General features: G+C 37.9%; 1 protein-coding gene across 1 annotated transcript; it reads right to left on the bottom strand.

Moving 5' to 3' along the window:
- Window positions 1-347: 347 nt before the first annotated feature.
- LOC105050323 (potassium transporter 6) lies at window positions 348-8,619 on the bottom strand. The gene is made up of 9 exons (XM_010930294.3): window positions 8,399-8,619; window positions 7,809-8,304; window positions 7,666-7,719; window positions 4,670-4,930; window positions 4,539-4,591; window positions 3,589-3,712; window positions 3,213-3,467; window positions 1,496-1,902; window positions 348-1,274 (listed from the first exon to the last, which is right to left on the bottom strand). The coding sequence occupies exons 1-9, from the start codon at window positions 8,435-8,437 to the stop codon at window positions 642-644; spliced, it is 2,322 nt and encodes a 773-aa protein (XP_010928596.1). The 5' UTR covers window positions 8,438-8,619; the 3' UTR covers window positions 348-641.
- Between the last annotated feature and the right edge of the window lie 16,041 nt (window positions 8,620-24,660).

Below are 24,660 nucleotides of genomic sequence, written 5' to 3'. Positions count from 1 at the left end.
AAAATAACTTTAGGCAATGCCTGAGAAGAGTAGGCATATGGAAGTCTGAAAAGCAATGCCATTTTAACCATCTGTTCAACCTTTTCTTGTTGGTGTGAATGCATGTGGATTCAACATCATGTTGAACACAACATTGGTATGGTAGTATATAACATGCAATCCCTGGTTAACAGCGTTAGATCAAGGTTCAGAATTTTTGAACATGATTACATCATAACAAAACAAAATGACATGCATTATGCTAATGATCGACCGATCAATTGTAGTGAAAGGTTTTGATACAGCCAATTCTGGATAGCTAAGTGCTGTCACAACAATTGCACAAGAAGTAGATGAGGTTGCTTCAATACTGACTGTCTCAAAACTGATTCAATTATGTGACATAACATCAAATGGTAGCTTCATTCTTTCAGTTAATCATCTCCACCAACTCTGTCAGCATTGCAGTCTCTTGGTTTTTTGGGGGAAAAAAAAATCTAAATATATACACAAGGCATTTTTCAAAAAATGGCTGCTGTAATCTCTTCTGAGCCGGTGGCAGCAACTTCTGCTTCGTGGCTCCAGCACCATGATATGACAAGGTAAGCCCATTATTAGCAATGCACACAGCAAAGTTCAGACTGTACAAATGCCATGGAAGCTCAAACACTGTAGACCATCCCCACCTCCAGAGTAGAAGCATGTGGGATGTTAATAGCATAGGCAGGACCCCTGCAGTTCCTCCTCAAGAATTCATACCCAAAATTGATCACTAACCTCTTTATAAGACCAGATCCACTCTTCGCTGTCATGTGTGAATGCACAAGTATGAAGGCCATGCCAGCTTCCCTTGCCTCCATTAGCTCTTGCAACTCTTCCCTTGCTCCTCTGTGCAGCTGAGGGCTCTTGGGCAGCACAAACCTCACTCTTTTCTTTGGTCGTATCACCGGAGACTGTATCTCCCTCGAGTTTGATGGGCCAGGAACTTCCTCTGGTTCACCATCCTGCTCGCATAACTGAAATCCTTTTCCAACAACTGTCATTTTTTCATCACACTTCTTGGTTTCATCCATCAAACCATTCTGCTCGGAATTCCCTGTCTGGATGAACTCAGCAATGCTGCAAACAAGGTCCTTCTCAAATTCCAGATCATCCTTGTGCACATCATGGTACCCATACCGGGCAATGACCCTATAGATCCTGAACTCTTTCGGGCCAACGCGGCCTACAAGGAATCGTTCCTCGGGTTTGACATATGGCACTGGGACTGACTTGATACAGAGGAAGACGAGAATCTGGTGAATTCAAGATTATGATAAGTTCAACAATGAAAAAAAATGGCAAATAAGAAAAGAGAGGCATTGAAAAATAACAAAACTTTTCCAGGTCCTATATTGGAGAGCATTCCAAAAGTTATGTTAAAGACAATCTGTGGATAAAAACCAATTACAAAAAGGAAACAAGGGTTTTTTGTATATATGATTTAATGAGGAACAGAAAACCTAGTTCAACATACCTGGTGGAAAGCAGGTAGGTTGGTGACAAAGCGGGAGAAGACAGCTGGTATCCCCGATACAAGCTCGGTGTGTATGAGGCCGATGCCTCGCACACGAACAATCCCAACATGAGGGCCAAGGCTGAGAAGCCAGTTGAGGGAGACCTTGTTTTCGACTTCAAAGTCATATTTCTTGAGGGTGCCATAATACCATATATACATGATGATCATAAAGATGAAGGAAAAGGTAATAGGGACCCAAGCTCCTTCACGGAATTTGATGAGAGAGGCCGAGAAATAGAGTGCCTCAATTGTCCCAAAGAAAAGAATGAAGCATACAGACAGAAAGATGCTCTTGTGCCAACACAGTACAATCACCAGGGACATCAAGCAGGTGGTGACCAGCATAACGGTAATAACTGCCAAGCCTGTCACAAAGAAAAATTTATAATTTACAATAAGAACATGCAAAATGAAAACAAGGTTGAGTTAAAGTGCATAACTTAATGGATATTACACCCATTAAATAAATTTGTTAGTAAGTCCATTCCCATATATGACATAACTTACATAAATTAAAGGTATAGAATGGAAACCTTAATGGGTCTATACCAAAAATCTCCCTTATCAAACTTATATATCAGAGTTCTAAAATCAAGTTTTCATCGTCCTCGGTTACATTTACATGGATTGGATTGTTACTGTAATTAGAATATCACATGGACCTTTCTTGTCTCCAATTCTTCTCTACTGAGCACAAGCAGAGAAAGAAGGCAGCAACTCAACCATCAAAGGGAGATTAAGAAAAGCAAAATTGAAAATATAAAAACTTATATTGTCACATAAAGCAACTCCCACGACCAATCATCAGATGTTTAATGCACTCTCATGTAACCTCACGTAAGAGAAAAATCAGACACCCTACTTCGCTGGATAACATGGAATTTTTTTGTTGACTTGATATTATAGATCCCGATTTTTCAAGAATTTCATTCCTAATCACAACAGTATACCAATTTGAGGGCAGTTATGTGACAGAAAAGGATCCAGAGGCACATATGACCAGGTAAACAGCATGTGCCTTCATTTAGTTGGCAGAAAACAAACAAGAGAAAGGAGGTGGAAATCAGATGCTGAAGAGTAAATGGACCAGCATAGGCCAACAAAAGGAATGGTCAACTTGACATAATGAGGTAAGAAAAATCCCATCCCAGAAGTATGTAGAAATTAAGCCAAAGAGAGATGAGTTGCTTTTCATATGTATAAGATGGTGTCACACTTATCAACACCATTTGATCTATGGGTACACGCACATCGAAGTTCAGGCGATCGAGATAGAAGAAAAGAATGGAACCAATGAACTATGAACTATCAAAGAGGGTAGTAATGCAACATTTTTGGTGACCATCAAAGCACAAAAAGAAAAGTTGCTAACGAGCAAAATATAATATCGAGCACCACGACTTCAATGAAAATGATACATGCCCACATTAAATTTATCCAAGTTTCGAGATTACACATGCAGAAGATACACTGTGATTTGGACAGAAGGACTAACATTTTGGCATGTAAAGCAAAATGAGGGAAATAGTAAACCTGGTAACTAGATATACAGCAGGAAGGAATTCCCATGGAGGTTGAATGGATAGAAAGATGGAGGCATTTCATGTAATAATGATACTGAATGAACAAAGTCAAAATTAATAATAATTGTGAAGTTTAGTTTAATATCTCATACCTGATGCATTACCCATGTGCTTTGTGTCTCTAAAGCCAATAGTAACAGCCAAGCACAATATCATCAAGATCCAGTTGATCTCCGGGATGTATATTTGCCCATGGACTTCAGAGGATGTGTGGACTATCTTCACCCGAGGGAAGTAGCCCAAAGCCGAACATTGGTTAATGATCGAGAAAGTACCTGTAATAACTGCTTGGCTTCCTACCACAGCGGCAAGTACGGCTATTACCAGAAGAGGCCACCTGATTCGCTCTAACATGAGAAAGTTCTATAAGTCAATATTCTGGGAATCAGCATCATCGTTCTCACAAATTCTCAAATCCAAAGACAGTAAATAAACAAAGGTAGAAGAAAACATCAATTACTTAAATACCTGGGACGGAAACATAGAATCCAACCAAATAGCTGCTTTCAATGAAATGATGCTGAGAGAGATAAGCAGCTTGTCCCATATATGCTAGAAGCATGGATGGATAAACCACAGAAGTGAAAGCAATCTGCAGAAAAGTGAACATTCATCAGAGAGCTGGTTTCAATGTCTGCAACCACTGAAAACATAATTGATTAGCAAGATGTTTAACAGTATTAAGTAGCTTTGATGTGTCCTCAGGAACTAGCCCATAATACAATGAATTCCCCTGCAATATCATTATTGATACCTATAGGAATATTGTGAAAAATGGTTGGTTCAACATAAATTAACTTGGGAATTGTACTTAATACTACAATTTATGTGGTACTGGTAAGCAATCTGAATAATATAGTGTTCAAAACTTCAACTTTATGGTTACAGGAATAGTCAGGAAAGTTGGAATACAATGATGCAAGATATGGGAAGGAATTAAGTAGAAGGCCTAAGAAATTCAGTGACATGAGTCAAAAAAGGATAAGAAAATCAAGTACGAAACCAATTGACGAGGTCAGCAGATTTTTTTCCTAATTTTGTAAATTTTAACATAAAATTGCTAAAATTGTGTCCAGATTTTGGTTCTTTCACACACTTTTCCTTATTCTAGTTTTGTGCACAATTTCTTCTTCTGCACTGAACAATTTATAAATTACAACCATCAAGCCTAAGTGTAACTAATCTTGGCTAGCTTAATGTATTCTTGTAAGCCGATGATTACTTTTTTGTTTATTCAACTTATTCCTTCTTTTGGTTGTAAAAATAACAATGTAGTCCTTAAAACACATGCATATAGACGGAAATGCAAAAGCCCAAATTGTTTCTAGGATAAGTAATGCCGATGAAGTTTGATCATAGAGACAAGTAACTAGAACGATTCAGCAGATTCCATGCAAAATGGTATCGATTTTCCGTACCTTTATTGATAACTGAGAGAAATGTCCCAAATCTGCATACATAGCTTCAGAGCCTGTTAGTGAGAAAGAGTGTTAAAGAGCAATTCATGTGGGATACAGAAAGACAAACCCAGAAAGCATCTTCGACATACCTGTAATGCATAATAGGATTCCACCTAATGACATCCAACCATGTGTTCGGGTCTTCTTCAAAAATTTGTACATGTAGTATGGTGAGAGGGCTTGATATATATGTGGATTCCAATAGAAAATATTATAAACACCAATCATGCTTATGCACAAAAGCCAGGTTGCAACAATCGGTGCGAACAGGAATCCAACCCTCTGAGTACCATAATGTTGCAAAGCAAACAGGAAGACCAGTATGAGACATGTAACAGGAACCTCAACACCTGCAAATTGATAAATGTTTTAAATGGTAAACATCCGAAAAACAGCTACTTAACCAATGACTAATTTGTCTCCCAACATATTTGCACATTCAAAGGCAAACAAGAAGTCCATGTACCATAAACATTTATTTACTGACTAATTTCTGCCAGCATTATAAAGCAACTTTTTTTTAGTATTCACACCAGACTGAATAAATCATCAAACTAAAACCTGATAAAGACTAGCTGATTCACATGTAGTAGAGCTTGACAATGAATGCTAAGCAAACTGCATTGTTAACATAGTTTCCACTGGATAATTGTTACTTCATAATGCCCATGCCTTGTCTGCAAGAAAAGTTAACAAAAATCATCTAATTTATCAATAATTCTCTGCTTGAATCCTTTTCTTTGGATCAAGTAAGAAGATAATTATGATAGTTGTGTTGCCATCTCTTGACATTTAGGATTATAGAATAAAAGCTTTCCTGTATCCATTCTTGTCATGTAGATCTCTTCTTTCAGATTCATCCTACATATAGTCATTTCAGACATCTTAACATAACTATGTAACAATATCTTAAAATGAGAACATCAATCCTCTTCTGTTGCTCCATCATCATCATGAACAATTCTCTAAACTTCAACCCTTATTTTCTGATTGATAATTTTTAAGGACCCTTTTAACCTGATAAAACTTTGTTATCTGATTTCATGAAGGAAACAGAATAATAGGTGCTTTATGGGACCACTTTATACTGTCATAACTCATAAGCCAATTGGAAATTTCAGAAGAAAACATATCATACGAAATGTCACCTAGAAGGCTACAGCAACTTAAGAAGCACTCTTTAAGTCTTGAGAGTGTGATGAATGCAATCAAGCTCACATTCTAAAATTGTAGTCATGCATCAGAATATTTCAACACAGAGAGAGAGAGAGAGAGAGAGAGAGAAGGGGAGGGAGGGAGGGAAGGAGGGAGGAAAAAATATTTATTTGTTCCAAAATATATATTTCAAAAAAAGTAACTTGAGATCAGTCTTAAACATATAATAATTTGAAAATGCACAGACATGATGATATTTATGATGACTATTGATCATTTCAAAGTTTACATTTAATCTTTTAAATTGTAATGCTTCTATTTAAAGAATGCATCTCCTAATTTTCAATAGGCTATCACCAGTCAATCCCAAATGAACCCGTTAAAATTTGTCCTTTTCCTTCCGATGTGCTCCAGAATCTCTACAATGTCCTCTTATCGCCTCTCCTATCCATTCTAAAATTCTAATAGAATTTTGTTGCAATTTGAGATTATCTAAGATGCCACCTTGGAATATTTACGGTTCCAATTTCTTATGGTCATTTGATGGTAGAAATCCATCATCTCCTCATTCTTTCGGCTGAATAAGTTACAGAAAACCAATAACATCTGACCTTAATATCTCAGCTAACCTTTTCCAACCATTTACAAACCTGAGGTCAGGCTCCACCAAGTAACAGATACTTGGCTATTTTGTTGTTTTAACTCTTCACTTACGTGCGAAGTACTTTTTAGGCTATACCAACTTTGTAGTTTGAGGGTCTGCTTTGGACATCCTTTTAGCTGATAGTTTAGTTTTTTTGCTCCTATACAAGTTTGATTCACTCAGCTATTGGTGTTGTTTTTTCCTCTTCTTTACCCATATTCTCAGCATCAGGGTTTCTATGGACCACGGTTCCAATATCTAATCGGAACTGTTTGTTGAACACATATATCATATTTGCAGCGCAATCCAATTTTTGCATATCAAACTATGAAAAATTTAGGTTAAAAAGTATCTGTCTTGGTTGGTAAATAAATCATCATAAGTCTAGCATATGTATAGACTTCATTTGCAAAAACAGAACTCACAATTTGCATTCCTTAAGTCAGCATAACAATGGGTAATCCCTTCCAAGCCTTTTGACTTTCTTCATGCTAATTACTTTTCATTGTTCATTATAAACTCGATTCCACATGCAACTGATATGATATCAAGCCAAGTTTGATAATTACAAAGATATTGCAAACCCTTGCCCATCTTAAGCAATGCAAATGTGATGTTTCAAGCTTTTCTCCAAGAAAACTTGTTAGTTTTTGTTATAATCATGCTTTAGTATCACAATGAAAATCTGCTTATGCGTTCCTTGATAGAAGTGCTGCCTAGATACTGGATACTTCTATACAACACCATAGAAACCTAACAAAGGATACTTCTTACAACATAAATAAATGCATGAGTAATTTTTAGAGTAGCAGCACAGAGTTCATTGCAATCCTCTTGCCTATTTCCTTGCAGATCAACTGGTCAATTTGTGGGGGGGGGGGGGACTAGTCATAACGGTAAAACAAGCTAGCAGAAATTGGAAAATATTAAAAAAAATGTAGCAAATCGAAGAATCATACATATCAGAACTCATACAATTAGTTTGGGCATCTCTAATCACACATAACTCGATGCAAGAATTTTGTCTGATTATTCATCCTAAACCAGCAGCTTCTTGTGTTTCCAGCTATGAAAGACTTTTATTTGACCCAAAAGCAAGACACAATTCAATTTCTCACTGTTTCCTTCAAGAAGCTAAAAAGAACAGACAGACATGGACAAAATTAGGGTTTAGAAGAATACGCCTCTTCTAACAGAAGAATCACTAACAGCTACATTGGCCAATAACTACCCACTCCTCCCAAACCAGATGCATGTCAAACATTAATCAATTAGTAACTTTCTTACATTGATGATGTTCCTTGGACATGGAAAGCTCGAGCCCGGAGACCGCCGAGAAAACTGCCAACAACCAACAGTAAGATTAAAAGAGATAACACACCAATCAATCAACTCAAAATAAGATTCGGAATCAAAGAAGATATCACAACCAGAAATCGCAGGTGTGAGGACACCATCCCCAATCATCATAGAAGCTCCCAGCAGCGCCAGGATCATCAGCAAGCGCTGCAGCACCTTGTGCTCCTCCAGCATCCTCTTCAACCACTCTGCAGCCGTGCCTGAGGGAGGGTGTAAGTGGCCGTCTCCCCTCTTGTTATATGCCGACAGCTCCTCGTCGCTACACTGACCACTTGGGAGGACACCAATGCCGGCGTGGCGGCAGAGAAGGGAGTAGAGGGCGAAGGTGCCGCCCTCCCCATTATCATCAGCTCTGAGGACTATAAAGACATATTTGATGAGGGGGACCAAGGTGAGGGTCCAGAAGACAAAGGAAAGCACGCCGAATATCTCCTCGTTGCTCTCCGAGTGCTCGATGTCGTCGGCAAAGGTGTTCTTGTAGACGTACAGCGGAGAAATGCTCAGGTCTCCGTAGACCACGCCGAGGCTCTGGTAGGCAAGCGTCAAAATCGTCCTCCAAGACTCCCTCTGCGACCCAAGAACCCATCAAAGCTCCCACCTTTGAGCTCAAAAACCCATCAAAAAGCCCCAAAATCCAAACTTTAGCAAGAAAAAAACCTACCTTCATGGGATTGGCGTGGGATCCGCTCTCGATATCCATTGTCCGAGTGATCAAAATCTCAAAAAGCTCATGCCTTTTTTAGAGATAAATAAATCGAGAAAGCCTCGGACTGGGCTACAGCAGTAGAAGGTCGGATAAGATGGAGAGGAGGGGACAGGCGATTTGATTTAAGTTTTTTTTTTTTTGTTTTGTTGAGATTTGGACTGATGGCGAATAATGGCAGTGGAAGGATCATCCAAGGCGGAACCAGCGAAGTAGGAATCGAACAGAGGAATAGAGGAGGATAGAGAACAGTAGCCTTATCTCACGGCCCTACTACTTCTATCTACTGGAAGAAATATAGCATCAATTTCTTTTAGTTCTATTCCGGGAATAGAAGAAGAGACGTTTCCTGGGAGGTTCTGCGCATAGATATGGGGAGATAGAGAGAGAGAGGGTTGGTTGGGTAACGTGGTGCTGCGATAGCCAGCAAAATGAAAGAGAGGAGCAAAAAGAGGCAAAGATTTTACCTTCCAAGTGATGATGAAAGAGAAAGAGGAAGAGGAAGACACGTACTCTTATTTATTAATTTATCACATTAAAATGATAGGTGCGTGTTCTTTTTAATACGAGTGGAGTGGCTTATCAAAGGTGATGCCAAAATTTCAAAGGAATACTTTTCAGAAACAAAATTTGGGGGACAAGAAGGGGCGGCATAATGCGTAGAACAGGCATCCACCTATCACCAAAATGTCAACTAATTAATGCTTAAGGCCATTATGATAGCCATAGGGCATAGTTTCCTTCCAAGGTTGGGCCAGTGACATCATTTGTATGATTTAGTCATGAGATTGTAGAGCATTAGGTGTGGATGATGGTAAAATATAGTATGTCACAGGTTCATGCATGTAACTGGAAAGTTGAAGGATGATATATTCGAACAAGTAAATTGTACTACTGAATGATATCCAAAGATTAAGTTGGATAATTTTGTGGATTTAAAAGGATATGTGCTCTGCAATGAAAATTTCTTATGGATTGCACTTGGTATGGCAAATCAGTAGGGAAAATACAAAATTTTATGCTTTGAATATAGATCTCCAAGAAAAACATCAATTAGCGGGTCTATTCATATTGCCCCCAGTGTATCAAAATATAAAAAGATTATATCTAAAGAAATAAAAAATTAAGGATGCATTTGATTACACTTTTAATTTTTAAAAATATTTTTAATATTTTTAATTTTTATTATTAAATAAAAATAAAAAAATAAAAAATATGTTTGGCAACTACGTTACTATAAAGCAAAAAGCAACGTTTGAAGACGGTAGGTGAAGAACTCGACGAGGAAGAAAGATTCATGAACGGAGAGAGAAAGGGATGAGAAGGTGAAGAGCTCGATGAGGGAGAAGGATTCGGACTTTTTATTTTTTGATTTGATGTTTTAGACGTGCGAAAGTAAAAAAAGCAGAAAAATAAGTTTTGAAAAGTAAAAATTTTTTATTTTATATATAAAATAATTATTTTAATTATTTTAATTTTAATTTTTTATTTTTTATGATGTTATCAAATATTTTTTTTATTTTTTAAAAATTAAAAAATAAAAAAAATATATTTTTTTATGGGCTAACCAAACGCATTTTAAAGTAGTGGAGTTATCTTATGCCAATGATTTTCAATTTATGAAAAAAAAAATTTTTTTTGCTTGGCGTGCTGTCCGGGTGGAGGATAAGCTATCGTGTTCTTTAATCCACACATGGAGGTAAAGGACAGGAAGGACCTCCGTACTTTCTAAGAAGGGGAGAAAAGCTTTATACTGTAGAAGCTAACAGATTAATAAACCTTTGTCTATGTGTGCTTTTCTTATGGACTCTTTTATTTGTCCATCTCAGTTGCCGATGGTTTTCAACATCGTTCTGGCCAAAGTTTTCAACGGCTTGAAACCAAGTGGCCATTATAATATTAAAACCATGTCCGATTTCTCCAAATTGAATGGACTGCAAAAGATAACCATACAAACTGATAAAACAACGAATTCAAGTGACCAGATTTGAATTTTATCCTGTTTCACTTTCCGTCACGAGTGTTGAAGGTTGGGTTTAGGTGATTTAGCTGTGTAAGGTCCCTTGTCATAAAATATAGATTTGGTCTAGCTAGTTAGGCTGAGCTAAGCTTACTCAAGAAGTATAAGCTGATAATTTCCAATCCAACCATAAGGCCAAGGCACAGTTTGGAAACTTGTTCAGCTAACCTAGCACCTAGGCCGGGCATCGATCCGGCTGGATATAGGTTAACTTCAGCCCAAATTATCTATCACTCTTGCTTAGTATAATGATCATGCCATAAATTAAATGCACCTTCATTATATTATTAAGACACATGAAATGCTATAGCTAACAACTGATATAGATTTTTATAATTCCTCAAGTTGCTATTTCATATAATTGGTATTGATGATCATCCATTGAGTTTCCATTGCATTGTTATTTCTAATATTAATATTATGAATGCATACTTGAGTTTCCATTGAGTTTCCAATAAAACTCCCCATTATTTTTTCGACATGTAACATTGCAGGATAAAATGCTTCATATTAATTATTATTATTATGACCATAACCACTTCTAATCGAAAATGATGCGATGAGTTGATGGAGACTGAGATGATATACGTGATGGCCATATTGGGGTCGACCAACTAGCATGGGCAAAGCTCAACATCAGGTACCTTGGAATGTTCCCACCCTTCCAATCATGTCATTAAAAGAGTCGGCGCATATTCCATTCTAATCATCTAAATATTGGAAAGAAGGTATCCCTCTTCTCTGCGCAGTTTGTAGCTTTCTTTCCAGCTAATACGTTTTGGCCACTAACGCAGGGAAATATAACTCTTGGAGTATGACAGGATGTATTACATGGTTCCTTTTAAGGGTATATCATCTTAAAAGTGAGCCACCTCCCACTGGGAGAAAGAAAAGAATCTGGATAGGCAAGCATTAGGTGCACATAGGAATATATTCGATCTTAATTCCTCGTATGTTTTAATAGGCATTGAATCAAAAGAATTCTTCAAATCCTTCGGGCCGACGCTTTTTATGGAGTTGGGTATATAAAACCTTCTTAATTCTTCTGTAGACAGACTGTTAGCTCGTTTGTTTCTTTTAGCTTTGCCCCTCCTTGGACCCAAAGAAAAAAAAATCAAAAGAATTCCTCATGGGACAACACGTTCTCGCATGGCTTATATAAAATCAAATAGCCATTAGAATATTATAATCATGGAGTTGAATTGGCAACGAGTTCAAGTGATCAAATTTGAATTTTATTCTGTTCCACTATTCATCACTAGAGTCCAACTATGCTGGCTGGCTTTAGCTTCTAGTGGAGCAAGGTTCTCGTTGTAAAATATAAATTTGGTCTAGATTGGTTAGGTTAAGCGAGGCTTATACTCAAGAAGTAAGCTGATAATTTCCAACCCAGCCATGAGGACATGGCACAGGTTGGACATAAGTTCAGCTAACCTAACCCCTTGGCTGTATATTGATATGGCTGGATTGAGGTAGACTCAGCCCAAATTATGTATCAATACTCATTGTTGAAAGTTCATTTCGTATAATTGGTATTGACGACCATCCACTGATGTATTAATATTTTTTTTAATATGGATATTATGAGTGCATATTATCTCTATGAAAATATAACAGTCTTCTCTTTAATAAAAGACTCCATTATTTTGTTGATATATAACAATGCAATGCACGATATAATGCTTAGTATTTAATTAATATTGTATGATAATAAGATAATCTTAATTTTAGGTTTTCTTTTTTCCTTTTTCAAGTTTTTTAGCCTAGTAACAGTGTGTTATATGAACCTAAGATGTTTCTAATTTCATAATCCTCACCGATTGAAAGCCATGCGATGAATTGATAGCCAGAGACTGAGATGCTAAATACGTGATGGCCGTAATGTGGTTCCACTAAACGGCAAACCGTAACGTTAGATACCTTGGATTTTTCCCACCATGTCGCTCAAAAGAGTCGGCATATATTCCAATCATCCAAATCCGGGAAATAATGTATCTCTAGCTTTTTCTTTAGCTAATACGTTGTTGCCACTTAAGTAGGGAGGAAATTGGACTCTTGGAGAATGACAGGATGTATTACATAGTTCCTTTAAGGGCACATCATCATGTGAAGAAGGGCTGAAGTGACTACTTGTCATAGAGTCACCTTCCAATTGAAAAGAATCTAGATAAGCAAGCATTAGATGCACATAGGAATATATTCAATCTTTTCCCCGTATTGTTTTAATACATTGAATCAAAAGATTTTCTCTCTTTTTTTTGGGTACAAAGAGGAGCTAGATGTTAGAGTCTAACATCCGAAAAGATTGCAGAATCCAGACTTACGCATTAAGTTCTGAAAAACATAACACCAAACTCAAGAGACTGTATTATTTGAGCCAATGCTAGATTAAGTTGCTCGGCTGCACTGATCAGAAAATCTCCCTCCAATATTCTAGTTGTCAAAAGATCTGCCATTTAATTTGCCTTGTTGTAGAAATGGATAGTGATCCAAAGAATTTCTTAGGAAGTAGTGCGAAAGTGCACTAGTTTCACCACGATGCTTGGAATTATATTGATCACTTACTTGTGAACATGGGTACTTCTTAGAATCATTCTAGATAATTTTAAGTTGTTCGAAAGCAAGATTTGCTGTGTTAGTATTGTGTCCGTACTAATACAATTCTATTACAATATCTATATATCTTATGTCAAACATGATATGGTACATTCAGGATGCATCGATACTAATTATTATGATAAATCTTGCTTGAAAGCTGTGTTTAATCTAAACTTGAACTCTTTTTACCCTAACGTGTGGACTTGCATGTTAAAGCTAGCTGGATTAAACTGAGTTGCCCTAGGTTTGGCAGTTGCGGCTAGATACAGCCGACCACACGTCTCACTCATCTAGCTGGATCCACACCTAACATGACGCTAAAAGCCATTCTAGCTCAACTAGAATCTACCAAATTGTTGGATCTGGTAAACTAAACCAGGCCCACGCGTCCCTCAATCCTTTGACCAGAAATCTCTCTTTCACACATATATGCACACATCAAGCGTGCAAGCTTGTTGTCCGCACGTGCATGCTTGTGATGCATGCACAAAGAATAAACTCATCACATCCCATGTATGGTACCAATAGTTAAGCTCTAAAAAATTTAGAGGGTGTTTGATTGGGATAATTAAGGTCTGAAATGTGAATCGAAATGGGTGACTCTCATTCTAAATATTTGGTTGGAGGGAATCTCATTCTGATTCTTATTTTAGAGAGGAATGAAAATGATCCATTCTTTTTTATAACCGCCGAATCCGGTCTCATCTCAAGGGAGTCAAAATCTCATTCCACTAAAATGAGATTAAAAAAAAAAAATCATCGGACGTGGGACGTGGACCGTGGCTAGGAGAAAAAAATAGAAGAGGGAGAGCTTGGAGAGGAGGTTGAAAGGGACGTCGACGATGATGATGGAGGGGCGGCAGCGGATGAAGTGGTGAAGCTAGGGGATGGAGAGGCCGGTGCGACCGTGGAGGAAATCGAGGATGGCATTGGACTTCGTCAGGAAGGTGAGGGGGGACTGAGAGTAGAGAGGAGACGCCGGCGCTGGATGCAAAAGAAGAGGGTGGAGGAGCCGCGGACCACCGGGAGGTTGGGAGAGGTGGTGGTGGCTCGGAGGAGGCACGGGCCACCCGGAGGGGGCGGTGTGGGGGAGCCACGGACCACCAAGGATTTTGGAGGATGGGTTGGAGAAGACACTAGTCCCACGGGGGTGGGGGTGGGGGAGGGGGTGGTACGGAGAAATAGAGGAGGCACGGGGGGCAAGGGGTGGTGGTGGCTTGGAGGAGTGGCGGCCTGCAGGCGGGGGTTGGGGGGAAGGGGGCACAGAGAAGCGGAGGACGCGCGAGGGGGGTCGGGATGTGGCACGGAGGAGATGCGGAGAGTCAGGGGGAAGGGCGAGGGGCAGCACGGAGGAGCCGTGGTTTGCGCCGGCGAAGGTGGGGGGTTGGGTGCAGTGATGTCGTGGCAAGAGGGAGGAAGATGAAAAAATAAATAAATAAATAAATCCCTCCTCATCCTTTTATCTTATTAAAAAAATAGAATAATATTAATATTAATAATATTAATAAAAAAATATTATTTTTTAAAAAATAATATTTTTGATTATCATTCCAATCAAACAGCAATAATGAGAATTATTTATTCCGATTCCGGAAACAAACCAAACGCTTCAGGGGATTAGGCTATTCCGATTTCGATTTCCATCCATTCTGATTTCGATTTCTATTTTGATTTCGATTGCGAATCAAATATCTTCTTAAATTGTAAGTATTTTAACATACTGTTATACTAGCAACGTTTGCATCCGGTTACATACTTGGACGTGGATGGGCAGGCTCCACATCCTAAACATTACTTAATTTATAAAATGAGTTCGCTTGAATTAATGTAGCATCTTTTAGTATAAAAAAAAAAATTAATCACCACACTCATTCAATGAAAGAAAGAGGGGGAAATTATAGAAAGGAGATCGAAAACCATCCTCTTGATTGTTGATAACATTTGTTTCATTTCATTCTCTTTGCAAAACATTACCACATCCGAATAAAATAGCAGCATCTAGCCAACCCAACCTTCAAAAAATGACCTTAGAAGTAGAGCCCTTTGGTAGTGGATGACACTAACCATCTTATCAATGAGTTTCCCACACATTCACCTTCTGAAGTTATGATCTCCTATGGAAGAAAGCACAATTGACCTTCCTTGAAAGGCCACTTTAATTTAGTTCTCATCCCATGGTCCAGAAGGTCCAGCTATGAGGTGACCTGTCCACTGATGTGGCCGACAGGATAAATATTCTTACACAGGCTTTTGTAAAGTGAAACGACATAGAACTATAAGTGATCACATCTCTAGCTTATACAAATACGGACAAAAGAGTTTCTACCATCATAGATTAGGCTTCCGTTACATCATGCCTTCGGTGGACCACTTGGTACTTCTGTGGTCGGGCAAGCCTATTGGCGAAGTTTCCTCGCAGTGGTCCGGTGGAATCCAAGAACACCTTGCTCTAATGGTTTGGTTTAAAGTAGAGTCTTGAATAATTTGCCCCTTGTGATGGCGAAAGATTCGTAAGAAGTTGAAAGTAAGAATATGTCCACTGGTGTTTGTTAATTTTCATGTTTACACAAAATAGCAACCTTGTGAGTCATGTAGAAAGTATGAAACATAGGTGGAACCCACTTCATTGACGGTGGAGTCCAAATTATATCATTCGTAGAAATTTATGAGGTGTTTGGTTCGCAATCAAAATTAAAAAGAGAATGAGAATCGAAATGATTTGAAATTGAAATCGGAATGATCAAATCTCTCAAAGCGTTTGGTTTGTGATCAAAATCGGAATCGAAATTGGAATGAAAATTTGAATCTATAGAAGAGAGTAGAGATTGAGTTCTATATAGATTGAGCCATTCCCATTCCACTTTAGAATCGAAATCAGGATGAGACTCCTTCCAATCAAACTGTTGAAATGAGAGCATCCATTTTAATTTCAATTTCAGAACCCGACTCTTTTCTTCCAAACATTTTCTTGAGCTAAAATCTCGTGCCAACGCTCGTTGCCAAGCTGGTCTTAATCTGATGTGACGATTGAGGAGAGAATACCGGTGCAATTTAGGAGACTTGGTGTGACGGACAAGAGCTTGGGTAATCCCCAGGACTTTTTGTGTCAGATTGGCAGCAACATGGTTAATTGATTTGTTATGTTTTGTTAAGTTTGGTTGGGAGGTTTTCAAGAGAATATTTTCTCAAGATAAAAGATTTGTCATGTTTGTTGGGCTAAGGCTATTTTATCGAAAGGGTTTGGTTTGGGAATAAATCTTTGTTTGTTAAATAGTTTTAGAAATATAAATAAAAAATATTTTTGTAGATTGAATATATTTATTCTATTCTTTTTTTTTTTCAAAAAAAAATTATAAATTATAGCTCCCGTAAAAGCTATTATTTAAGCATGCAACATTATTATTAAGTCCGTGGTACATCGTTAAACTCTTTTTCTATCAGCTCAAGCTTTTGAGATTTGGCTATGTATGGTCCATGCTGCACATAGAAGATTTCTGAGCTTAATACAAACCCTTTCCCCACTATATTTATTTATTCACGATCTTTTATACATCTTCACAAGGTTATTATGTGATAATTGGCACGATAGCTATGCTAAATGTACTTTGGAAAGGATGATTAGTGTCTCAAAATATATGGCCACTCGGCATATCTCTCCCGCCGATTATTATGCGGTAATTGATAATTGGCACAACATACTTTGGACATTATCACAAATGTACGGCCGGTTGATATGTCCAGTCGGCCATTTATCACAAGGTTATTATGTAATAATTGGCATGATGGTATGCTAAATATACTTTGGAAAGGACAAATTAGTGTCTTAAAATGTACGGCCCTTTTGCTAATTATTTCTTATTTGTTTTGATGTAACCCCCTAGCAAAGATTTCCATTTGTTTAAGTGATGCTCCTTAGCAATCATCCATATCTTTTTTTAGGAAAATTATATAAATATTATATAACAACGCACACCCCCCCCCCCCCCCCCCCCCCCCAAAGGCTGCTTTCTTCTTCTATTTCAAAAGGCAGAATACAAATTACATAGATGAGCTGCGTCATGTTGCCAGGTCGAGTACGTACGTTCTATCAGCAACAGGGATGGTTTGTGCCTCGAGGGAAGCCTAATGATACTCTGAAATACAAATTTGCATTATTTGCACATCTGAGTATCTAACCTCGCTGTTACTGAGCTAGACGACGTTCTAGCTAATAACATAATAGCATGTCAAGCTCCTTATTGAAATGAACTGCAGATCTTTTTGATTAAAAATATAATTTTTTAATTAAAAAAATATATTTATATATTTTAAAATTATAGATCTTTCTGATTAAGAATGCAATTTTTTAGTTAGAGAAAAATATATTTGTATAATTCTTAAATTATAGATCCCTTGATTAGGAATGTAATTTTCTAATTAGAAGAAAATATGTTTGTATAATTTCTAAATTGAGCCCCTGAAAATTAATAAAAAAAAAGACCCTTTTGGTCCTAGAGAAAGTATTCATTCTTCCTCTGAAATCCTTGTCTTCACCTTCTCTTCTATTTTTTCTGTTTTTTTAACATGGTATCAGAGCTCTCTGTTCCATGAATACGCTCTATTCCACCTCATCTCAATCCCACATCCTAAGCCTCCATCACTACCGCTGTCACCTCCACAGCCATTGCCGTCAACACCGCAGCCGACGCTTCCGACACTGCTGTCACGACCGCTACTGCATCTCAAATCTTCTCCGGATCCGATGTCTACCACACCCTACCATCGCCACCGTTGTTGCTGCTTCCGCCACCGCCACTGCCGTCGATGCCACCGATGTTGCTACTGCCATTGACGCCACCGTCAAATCCACCCGTGAACCACGAGATTGGGAACAGAAGCCACTGACCCCCTTCTCATTTAGAGTGCCTTTTTTGGGAGTTTCTGAATATTATCGAGGTGTCTTTCATGCAAGCAGATATTCGACATTTTTTATTCGTCATCTGAGTTTATCTCAGATTGTTGGTGAGAAAAATTCAAATACCTTTTCCTCCCTCAAGATTGTTATTGTTTACTTGATCATTTAAGTGTTTTGTTTTGACAATGGGTGATAAAAATCTTTTAACCATGGAGGATTTAGAAAAGTTAATGGTTAGGATGATGGAATCTCGTACCTCGAGTAGTGAGTTTTCAAAGATCATCCTAGAAACTAATCCGATCAAATTGGATGGGTCGGGTACCTACTTGAGTTGGACGCGACATATTCGTCTAATTTTAGAGTCTCACAATCTTGAGGGGTTTATAAGTGGTACTGCAAAAAGGCCAGAAGGAGATGAGATAGTTGTTAGATAGTGAAATTCTAATAACTCTCGGGTGGTAGCATGGCTCCTTGCCTCTATAGTACCAAGTGTTGCTCATACGGTTGAGGCACTGACGAATGCTTAAGAGTTATGGCAGCCTGTAGCCACAACTTATTCCTATAAAGGCAATAATATGCATGCCCATAAGATCCAACGAGAGCGTCGAGAACTTACTTAGAGTTTCTGATCTGCAACAGAGTATGTTGGAGAATTAAAAAGGTTGTAGAATGATTTTGATTTTTATAGTCCCTTTATCCCTACTCATCTTGGTGATGTTGATGTGTTCCATAAATGGATAGAGCGTCAGCGCCTTGTAGATTTTTTGGATGGACTAAACCCAAAGTTTGAGTATCGACACTCTTCTATTCTTAGTACACAGGAGTGGCCAACTCTTGATGAAGCTATTTCCTTGGTTCTTAGTGAAGAAACTCGATTGGCCACTATGTCTCCTTCTACGAACACAGCTATACGATCTGCACTTGTGGTACAGCCAACTACTCTTGAAAGCTCTTCTTCTATAAATTCTGCTCAAGAAACTCAGCCTCGACCTCGTGGGGTTAAGATTTGTGACCACTGTTATAAGTCGGGCCACATCAAAGCTTACTGCTATGAGCTGCATGGTCGTCCAACTAGAGACCGTGGTCGTGGAGGTGGTCATTCTGGTAGAGGCCGTGGTCAGTATAATCAGGCTCATTTTTCTTCTATGGGGGATTTATCAGTCGAAGAAATGCAACTTTTGAAAAAATTCAGATCTGGTATAAATATTTCTGAAAGCAGCACTTCCACAAAAGATTCTTCAAATCAACCAATCAGTTCTCTCTATCAGGATAATTTTGCCCAAATAGGTATCAATGATCAAATTCATGCTCTTAACTACAGTAATTTTTCTCCATGGATAGTTGACTCTGGAGCATCCAATCATATGACTGGATCCTTTAGAGATTTTGTGTCTTATATTCCCTGTTCTGATCGTGATAAAGTTCATCTTGCTGATGGCTCCTTTATCCCTATTTCTGGGAAAGGATCTATCAAATACACTTTTGAATTACCCTTATCATCTGTTCTACATGTCCTTAGATTTTCTATCAATTTTCTATCCATTAGTGCTATTACGAATAATCTTGATTGTACCGTAACTTTTTTCAAAACACATTGTGTCTTTCAGGAGCCAAAGACAGGGAGGAAACTTGGGACTGGCATAATGCGTAATGGGCTCTACTATTTGGAGGGAGGAGTGTCCGAAGGCTACTCAGAAACTAGTTTGACAATTTCATCTTCACAAGAAGAAGATCTGTTGCTCCAGCACCGCAGGCTTGGTCATCTTTCATTTACTCTCTTAGCTCGTATGTTTCCAACTATTTTTGAATCATATAATAAAGAGAAGCTTATATGTGATGCCTGTGAACTAGCTAAACACACTAGAAGTACTTATCAAAGCTCAGACCTGCATAGTAAAGCAATGTTTGAGGTAGTTCATTCTGATGTATGGGGACCCTGTGGGACCACCGCTATTTCTGATCATCGGTGGTTCATCATTTTTATTGATTATTTTAGTCATTGCACTTGGGTTTATCTATTGAAAAATAAGAATGAAGTGTTTCAGTCATTTAGAGATTTTCATAAAATGATTGGTACTCAATATGAAGCAACTCTTAAGATTTTTCGCTCTGATAATGGGACAGAGTATCTTAATAAAGAATTTGAGGAGTATACACATAATAATGGTATTATACATCAAACAACTTGTGTTGATATACCGACTCAAAATGAAATTGCTGAAAGAAAGAATAGACACCTACTTGAAGTGACAAGATGTTTGATGTTTTCTATGAATGTTCCTAAGTTCTTATGGGGAGAAGCAGTGTTAACTGCAGCGTATCTAATTAACTGAATGCCACTTTGAACTTTGGACTATAAGACACCTCTTGAATGCCTGCAAGAAATTAATTCTTTCATAATTCCCCCCAAGGTATTTGGCTGTGTTTGTTTTGTTCGGGATCATCGACCTTCGGTTGGCAAGCCTGATGCTCGTACCCTCAAATACATTTTTGTTGGTTATTCCTCTATTCAAAAAGGATACAAATGTTGGTGTCCGACTGAGCGGAAGTTATTTATCAATATGGATGTAACATTTCGGGAGTCTGAGCCATTCTATATATCTTCTGTGTCCTCTTCCTCTCCCGTCACCTCTGGAACTGGTCAAGAGGGAGAGTTCACTGGAGGGAGTCCTCGTTGGGAATAGTGTCCCAAAGCCAATCGTCAGCCTGTTGACGGTTGTGCTCTTTTTGTATTAGTACATGAATTATAAATAAATAAAAGTTATTTTAGTATTTTTTCATCATAAATGTTTCATCTTCTAATGAACTCCTATGTTGTGGTGAAGTCCTTAGAACTATTTAGACTCGACAAAGGAGGATTTGTCGCTTAGTCCTTAAACCTGTTCGCGATCAAATGATACGTTGTTACCAAAGACGATAACGTTTATCGAGCATAGGTCATTGTGTGTCATATGGGTTGATTGTCCTCATAACCAAGGAGTGTGGAGACATTGGTATGGCATACAGGTGAGATGTAATGGTACATCTGCACTGAACATGACCGACTCCGGAGCTATTTCTGCTGTCAAAATTTGCTCCGATGGGATATGGGTATAAATATCCCTCCGACCTGAGACGGCCACGGGACTTGCAAGCAACTCACTGTACTTAGGCACTGGACTACCTGAATTTCTAATTCAGTGACGGAAGGCTGCTGGGTGTAGTCAAGTACTTGACTTGTCGGTGCGTGTGTCAAGATGGGATTGACCACTCCAGTTTAGGAGCTGTGTACAGTCATGTTTCAATTTAGCAAAACCTTGACCAGGGTAGTCCTAGTGAGGAGTCACAGGACTAATTGAGTTGAGCACGATTCGGATGATCTCATCAGGGTTGACAATTTAACCCTGAGTCGTCCTAAACACAGGGGTCAAAAGGGATGAATTATACGGTAACCATATTCACGTAGGTTCTGAATGTTGCGATTGCGACTATTCGACCTATCTGGTCGTCGGGTACCATTGCTAGATGGTAACTTCGATTAGTACAGGAATTGGTTCCTGTGCTACCGGCTTAGGTTCGAACCTGCGGGGTCACACACATTAGAGGTTCCTTTCTGATCTGATGGCTGATTATGAGTCTTATGTGTCTGAAACTCTATGATTGAGAATTAGGATTCTTTGATCATGAGTTCCACACATTTTGGGTACCGGGGTCAAAATTTTGAATTTCAAATTTTGAATTTGAAATTTAAACTCTTTGATCAAAGTTTCATATCGATGGTCTCTGATGCCTAATTGCCCATCGAATTTGGACTCAATATTTATGAGAGGTTTAATTAGTAATTTGATCACTAATTAACTCAATTTGATTGAGTAATTATTTTTAGATCAAGTCCAATTGAATTGGATTCAGTTTGGATTGACCCGATTAGGTTAAGTGTTGATCTAATCGCTAAGGTGGTTTAGTCCCTGATTTGATCAGGGATTAGGCTTAGTTAATTTCTGATTTGATTAGGATTTTATTGAGCCTAATTAAACCTAATTATGTTGGATTTAATCTGATCTAATTGTGCTTAACTTATTTTAATTAGGTTGGCTCAATTTGAATCAAACCACCTTGTTTCAAATTTCCTACGCCACCCAACTTCCTTGCACCCATTTGAATTCACGAGAAAAAATTTTCTCGTGAATTTTCTCCCATGCAAAGCTCTCTCACGTCCATGTTTCTGTGCGTCAATTATTTGGATTAACTTGGTTTGTTATCCATCCAAATTCAAAGGGGTTTTGAATTTGAATGGATAACCAAATAACCATGCACCAGCTTATCCTCTTTTGTGTGCCCCATATTCCACATGAGAAATAGTTTCTCGTGAAAGTCTCCACACACCATGCCATCTCTTCTTTCTCACACAAATGGATGAGGATAAAATTGGTTGACACTTGAATTCAAATTTGATTTGAATTTAAGTGAGCAACCACCTCTTCTTATCCACTCACACGCTTTCAACATCTCTTGCAATGTTTTATAAAATGAGAAAGGGAGGGGGCGTGGGCAATGAAAGAAAGAAGAGATAAGGGGCATGGGGAGGTTCTGAAAAAATTTTGAAGTGTTCAAAATTTACCGAGAGGAGAGAAAAAGGAGAGAGAAGTGGGCGCAGGATTTTTGGAGTGTACCCTAGGGTTTCTACCAAGGGTTCGGGAAGTGAGATTGGTGTGCCATGAGTGTCGTGGGTCCACCAAATTTTAGAGAGAGATCCATCAGCCTCTCAACCAATCGTGCAGATGATCCGGAGTGTCCGAGGAGTCGGCACACATCGATCGAAGGAGTTCAATCAACATCAGCCATCAAAAGGATGAAATCACGAACTAGCATTCGTGAGGAGCCGATCAGACGGAAGCTTCGTGTGGACGATCCGCAGAGGTCAGACACTAGTGTGGCTGCGATATGATGATCAGAGCTTTCCGATGGTGATCAGATTACGGTGATCGACTACCCACAAAAGGTGATGTGTTCTGAACACAGTACAGTAAAAAGTTTACTGTTTCAAATTTGAGTTTCAAATTTAAATGCATGCTGTTGTATCATATTTAGATCATAGTGTAGGGTTAATTAGTATTAATTAATGAGATTAATTAATAATTCTGCTGTAAAATAGTAATTTTGAAAAAAATTTAAAATTACCATTTTGCCCCTGCACTGAATTTTCGCTTCAAATGGTATCAGAGCATGGTTCTAGAATATGATATACATATGCATGCATAGATTAAGGTGTAATCTATAAGTTTAAATTTGAAATTCAAAATTTAAAATTTAAAATTCAAAATTTAAAATTCAAAGATTGGAAATTCAAAATTTGAAATTTGGTTGAAATCTCAAATTTAAAATTTAAAATTTAAAATTCAAAATTCAAAATTTAAAATTCAAAGATTGAAAATTTAAAATTTAAAATTTGGTTGAAATCTCAAATTTGAAATTTGAGATTTGAAATTTAAAATTTAAAATTTAAATTTTAAATTTTAAAATTGATATATTTAGATATACTTGATCCAAGTAGCAAGTAATCTAATTGGGTTGGTTGCCATGGCCGTCCGGTCATAGGAGAAAAGTAGGGTTTAAAGGCCCTCTCTTCTCATTCGATGGGGTCTCCTATGGTGGTAGGGGTACCGATGCAATTATATCCCATGCCAATGAAGCAGCGAAAGGACTTAATTATAAAATTTATCATGAATGTGTTAGATCAGATCTAAAAAAAATTCATGATTTATTTTGAGTTATTTTCTGTTATGAAATGAGCAATAGGATTGCTGTTTATGAATTGTGCTGACCCGTTTGTGAAATGAATCAACACATTTGGTGAACAGAAAATAAAATCTTTCAAAATTTAAAAATTATTTTCGAAATGTCAAACCCTGACCCATCAGCCCAAGTATTTAATTAAAAGAATTAAGTGTTGTCTAGTAGGTCTAGAATTGTGAATTAAGATCTAAGACAATTGCATAAACTTGTGGATCAATGGGTTAGACGAATTAGGTCCATAATTGGGTTAGACCTAAGGTTAGCTTAAAAAATGGACTAAATAGAGTAATTGGTCAAATCTAATCAAAAGTTGAATTAGATTAGGTCAAGGATACTCTAGACTCAACTTCAATAGTTGTAGTTGAATGGGTCCATATCTTTAACTAGACCAAGATGGACTTAATTCATGGCTACGCGGTGGAGCCCTATTTACTAAGTTGATCAAAATTAAAACTAATGAACCGGTTGGTGTCTAAGGTAAGTTCGGCAGTTTCGACCAGTGGTTCTTAAGCGAGAGCTACTCGCATTGATTCGATCATTGACGAGTTAATGGCAAATCTCCACCACTGATCTCACTTACCTGGCCAATCTGATAAGTTAGATTTTGATTAGATCACTTGGTGATTAGAGCTCACCCATGTCATTAGGTAAATCAGTGTGACTAATTTAGGTGCTCCTAATGCCAGCTTTAATTAAATCATTTTTAATCTGACTTGGTGAAGTCAGTGGGAGGATTGAAATTGGCTGGATGATTTCTTCTCTACTATCTTTTAATAAAATCTTCAAAAATTATTAGGTCCCTAAAATGATTAAGTTATAATGATAACTAAGTCAATGCCTCCCATTAAGTGAGTGATAATGAGTCCATTAGTTCAATGATCATTGGAGGCCCAAAGGCCTGGTGCTCATTGGCTAATGGAATTATCATTCATA

Source organism: Elaeis guineensis, chromosome 8, assembly GCF_000442705.2.
Source record: "Elaeis guineensis isolate ETL-2024a chromosome 8, EG11, whole genome shotgun sequence".
NCBI lineage: Eukaryota > Viridiplantae > Streptophyta > Magnoliopsida > Arecales > Arecaceae > Elaeis > Elaeis guineensis.
Note: the sequence above shows the minus strand (reverse complement) of the source record. Positions and strands in the feature narration are given on the sequence as shown.

Excerpts from the sequence above, each read along its gene's own strand:
- LOC105050323 (XM_010930294.3), bottom strand. The coding sequence starts at position 8,437 with ATGGATATCGAGAGCGGATCCCACGCCAATCCCATGAAG. Across the intron at positions 8,305-8,398 it reads CCCACGCCAATCCCATGAAG|AGGGAGTCTTGGAGGACGAT; the intron begins GTAGGTTTTTTT and ends CTTGGGTCGCAG. Across the intron at positions 1,275-1,495 it reads ACCTACCTGCTTTCCACCAG|ATTCTCGTCTTCCTCTGTAT; the intron begins GTATGTTGAACT and ends TGAATTCACCAG.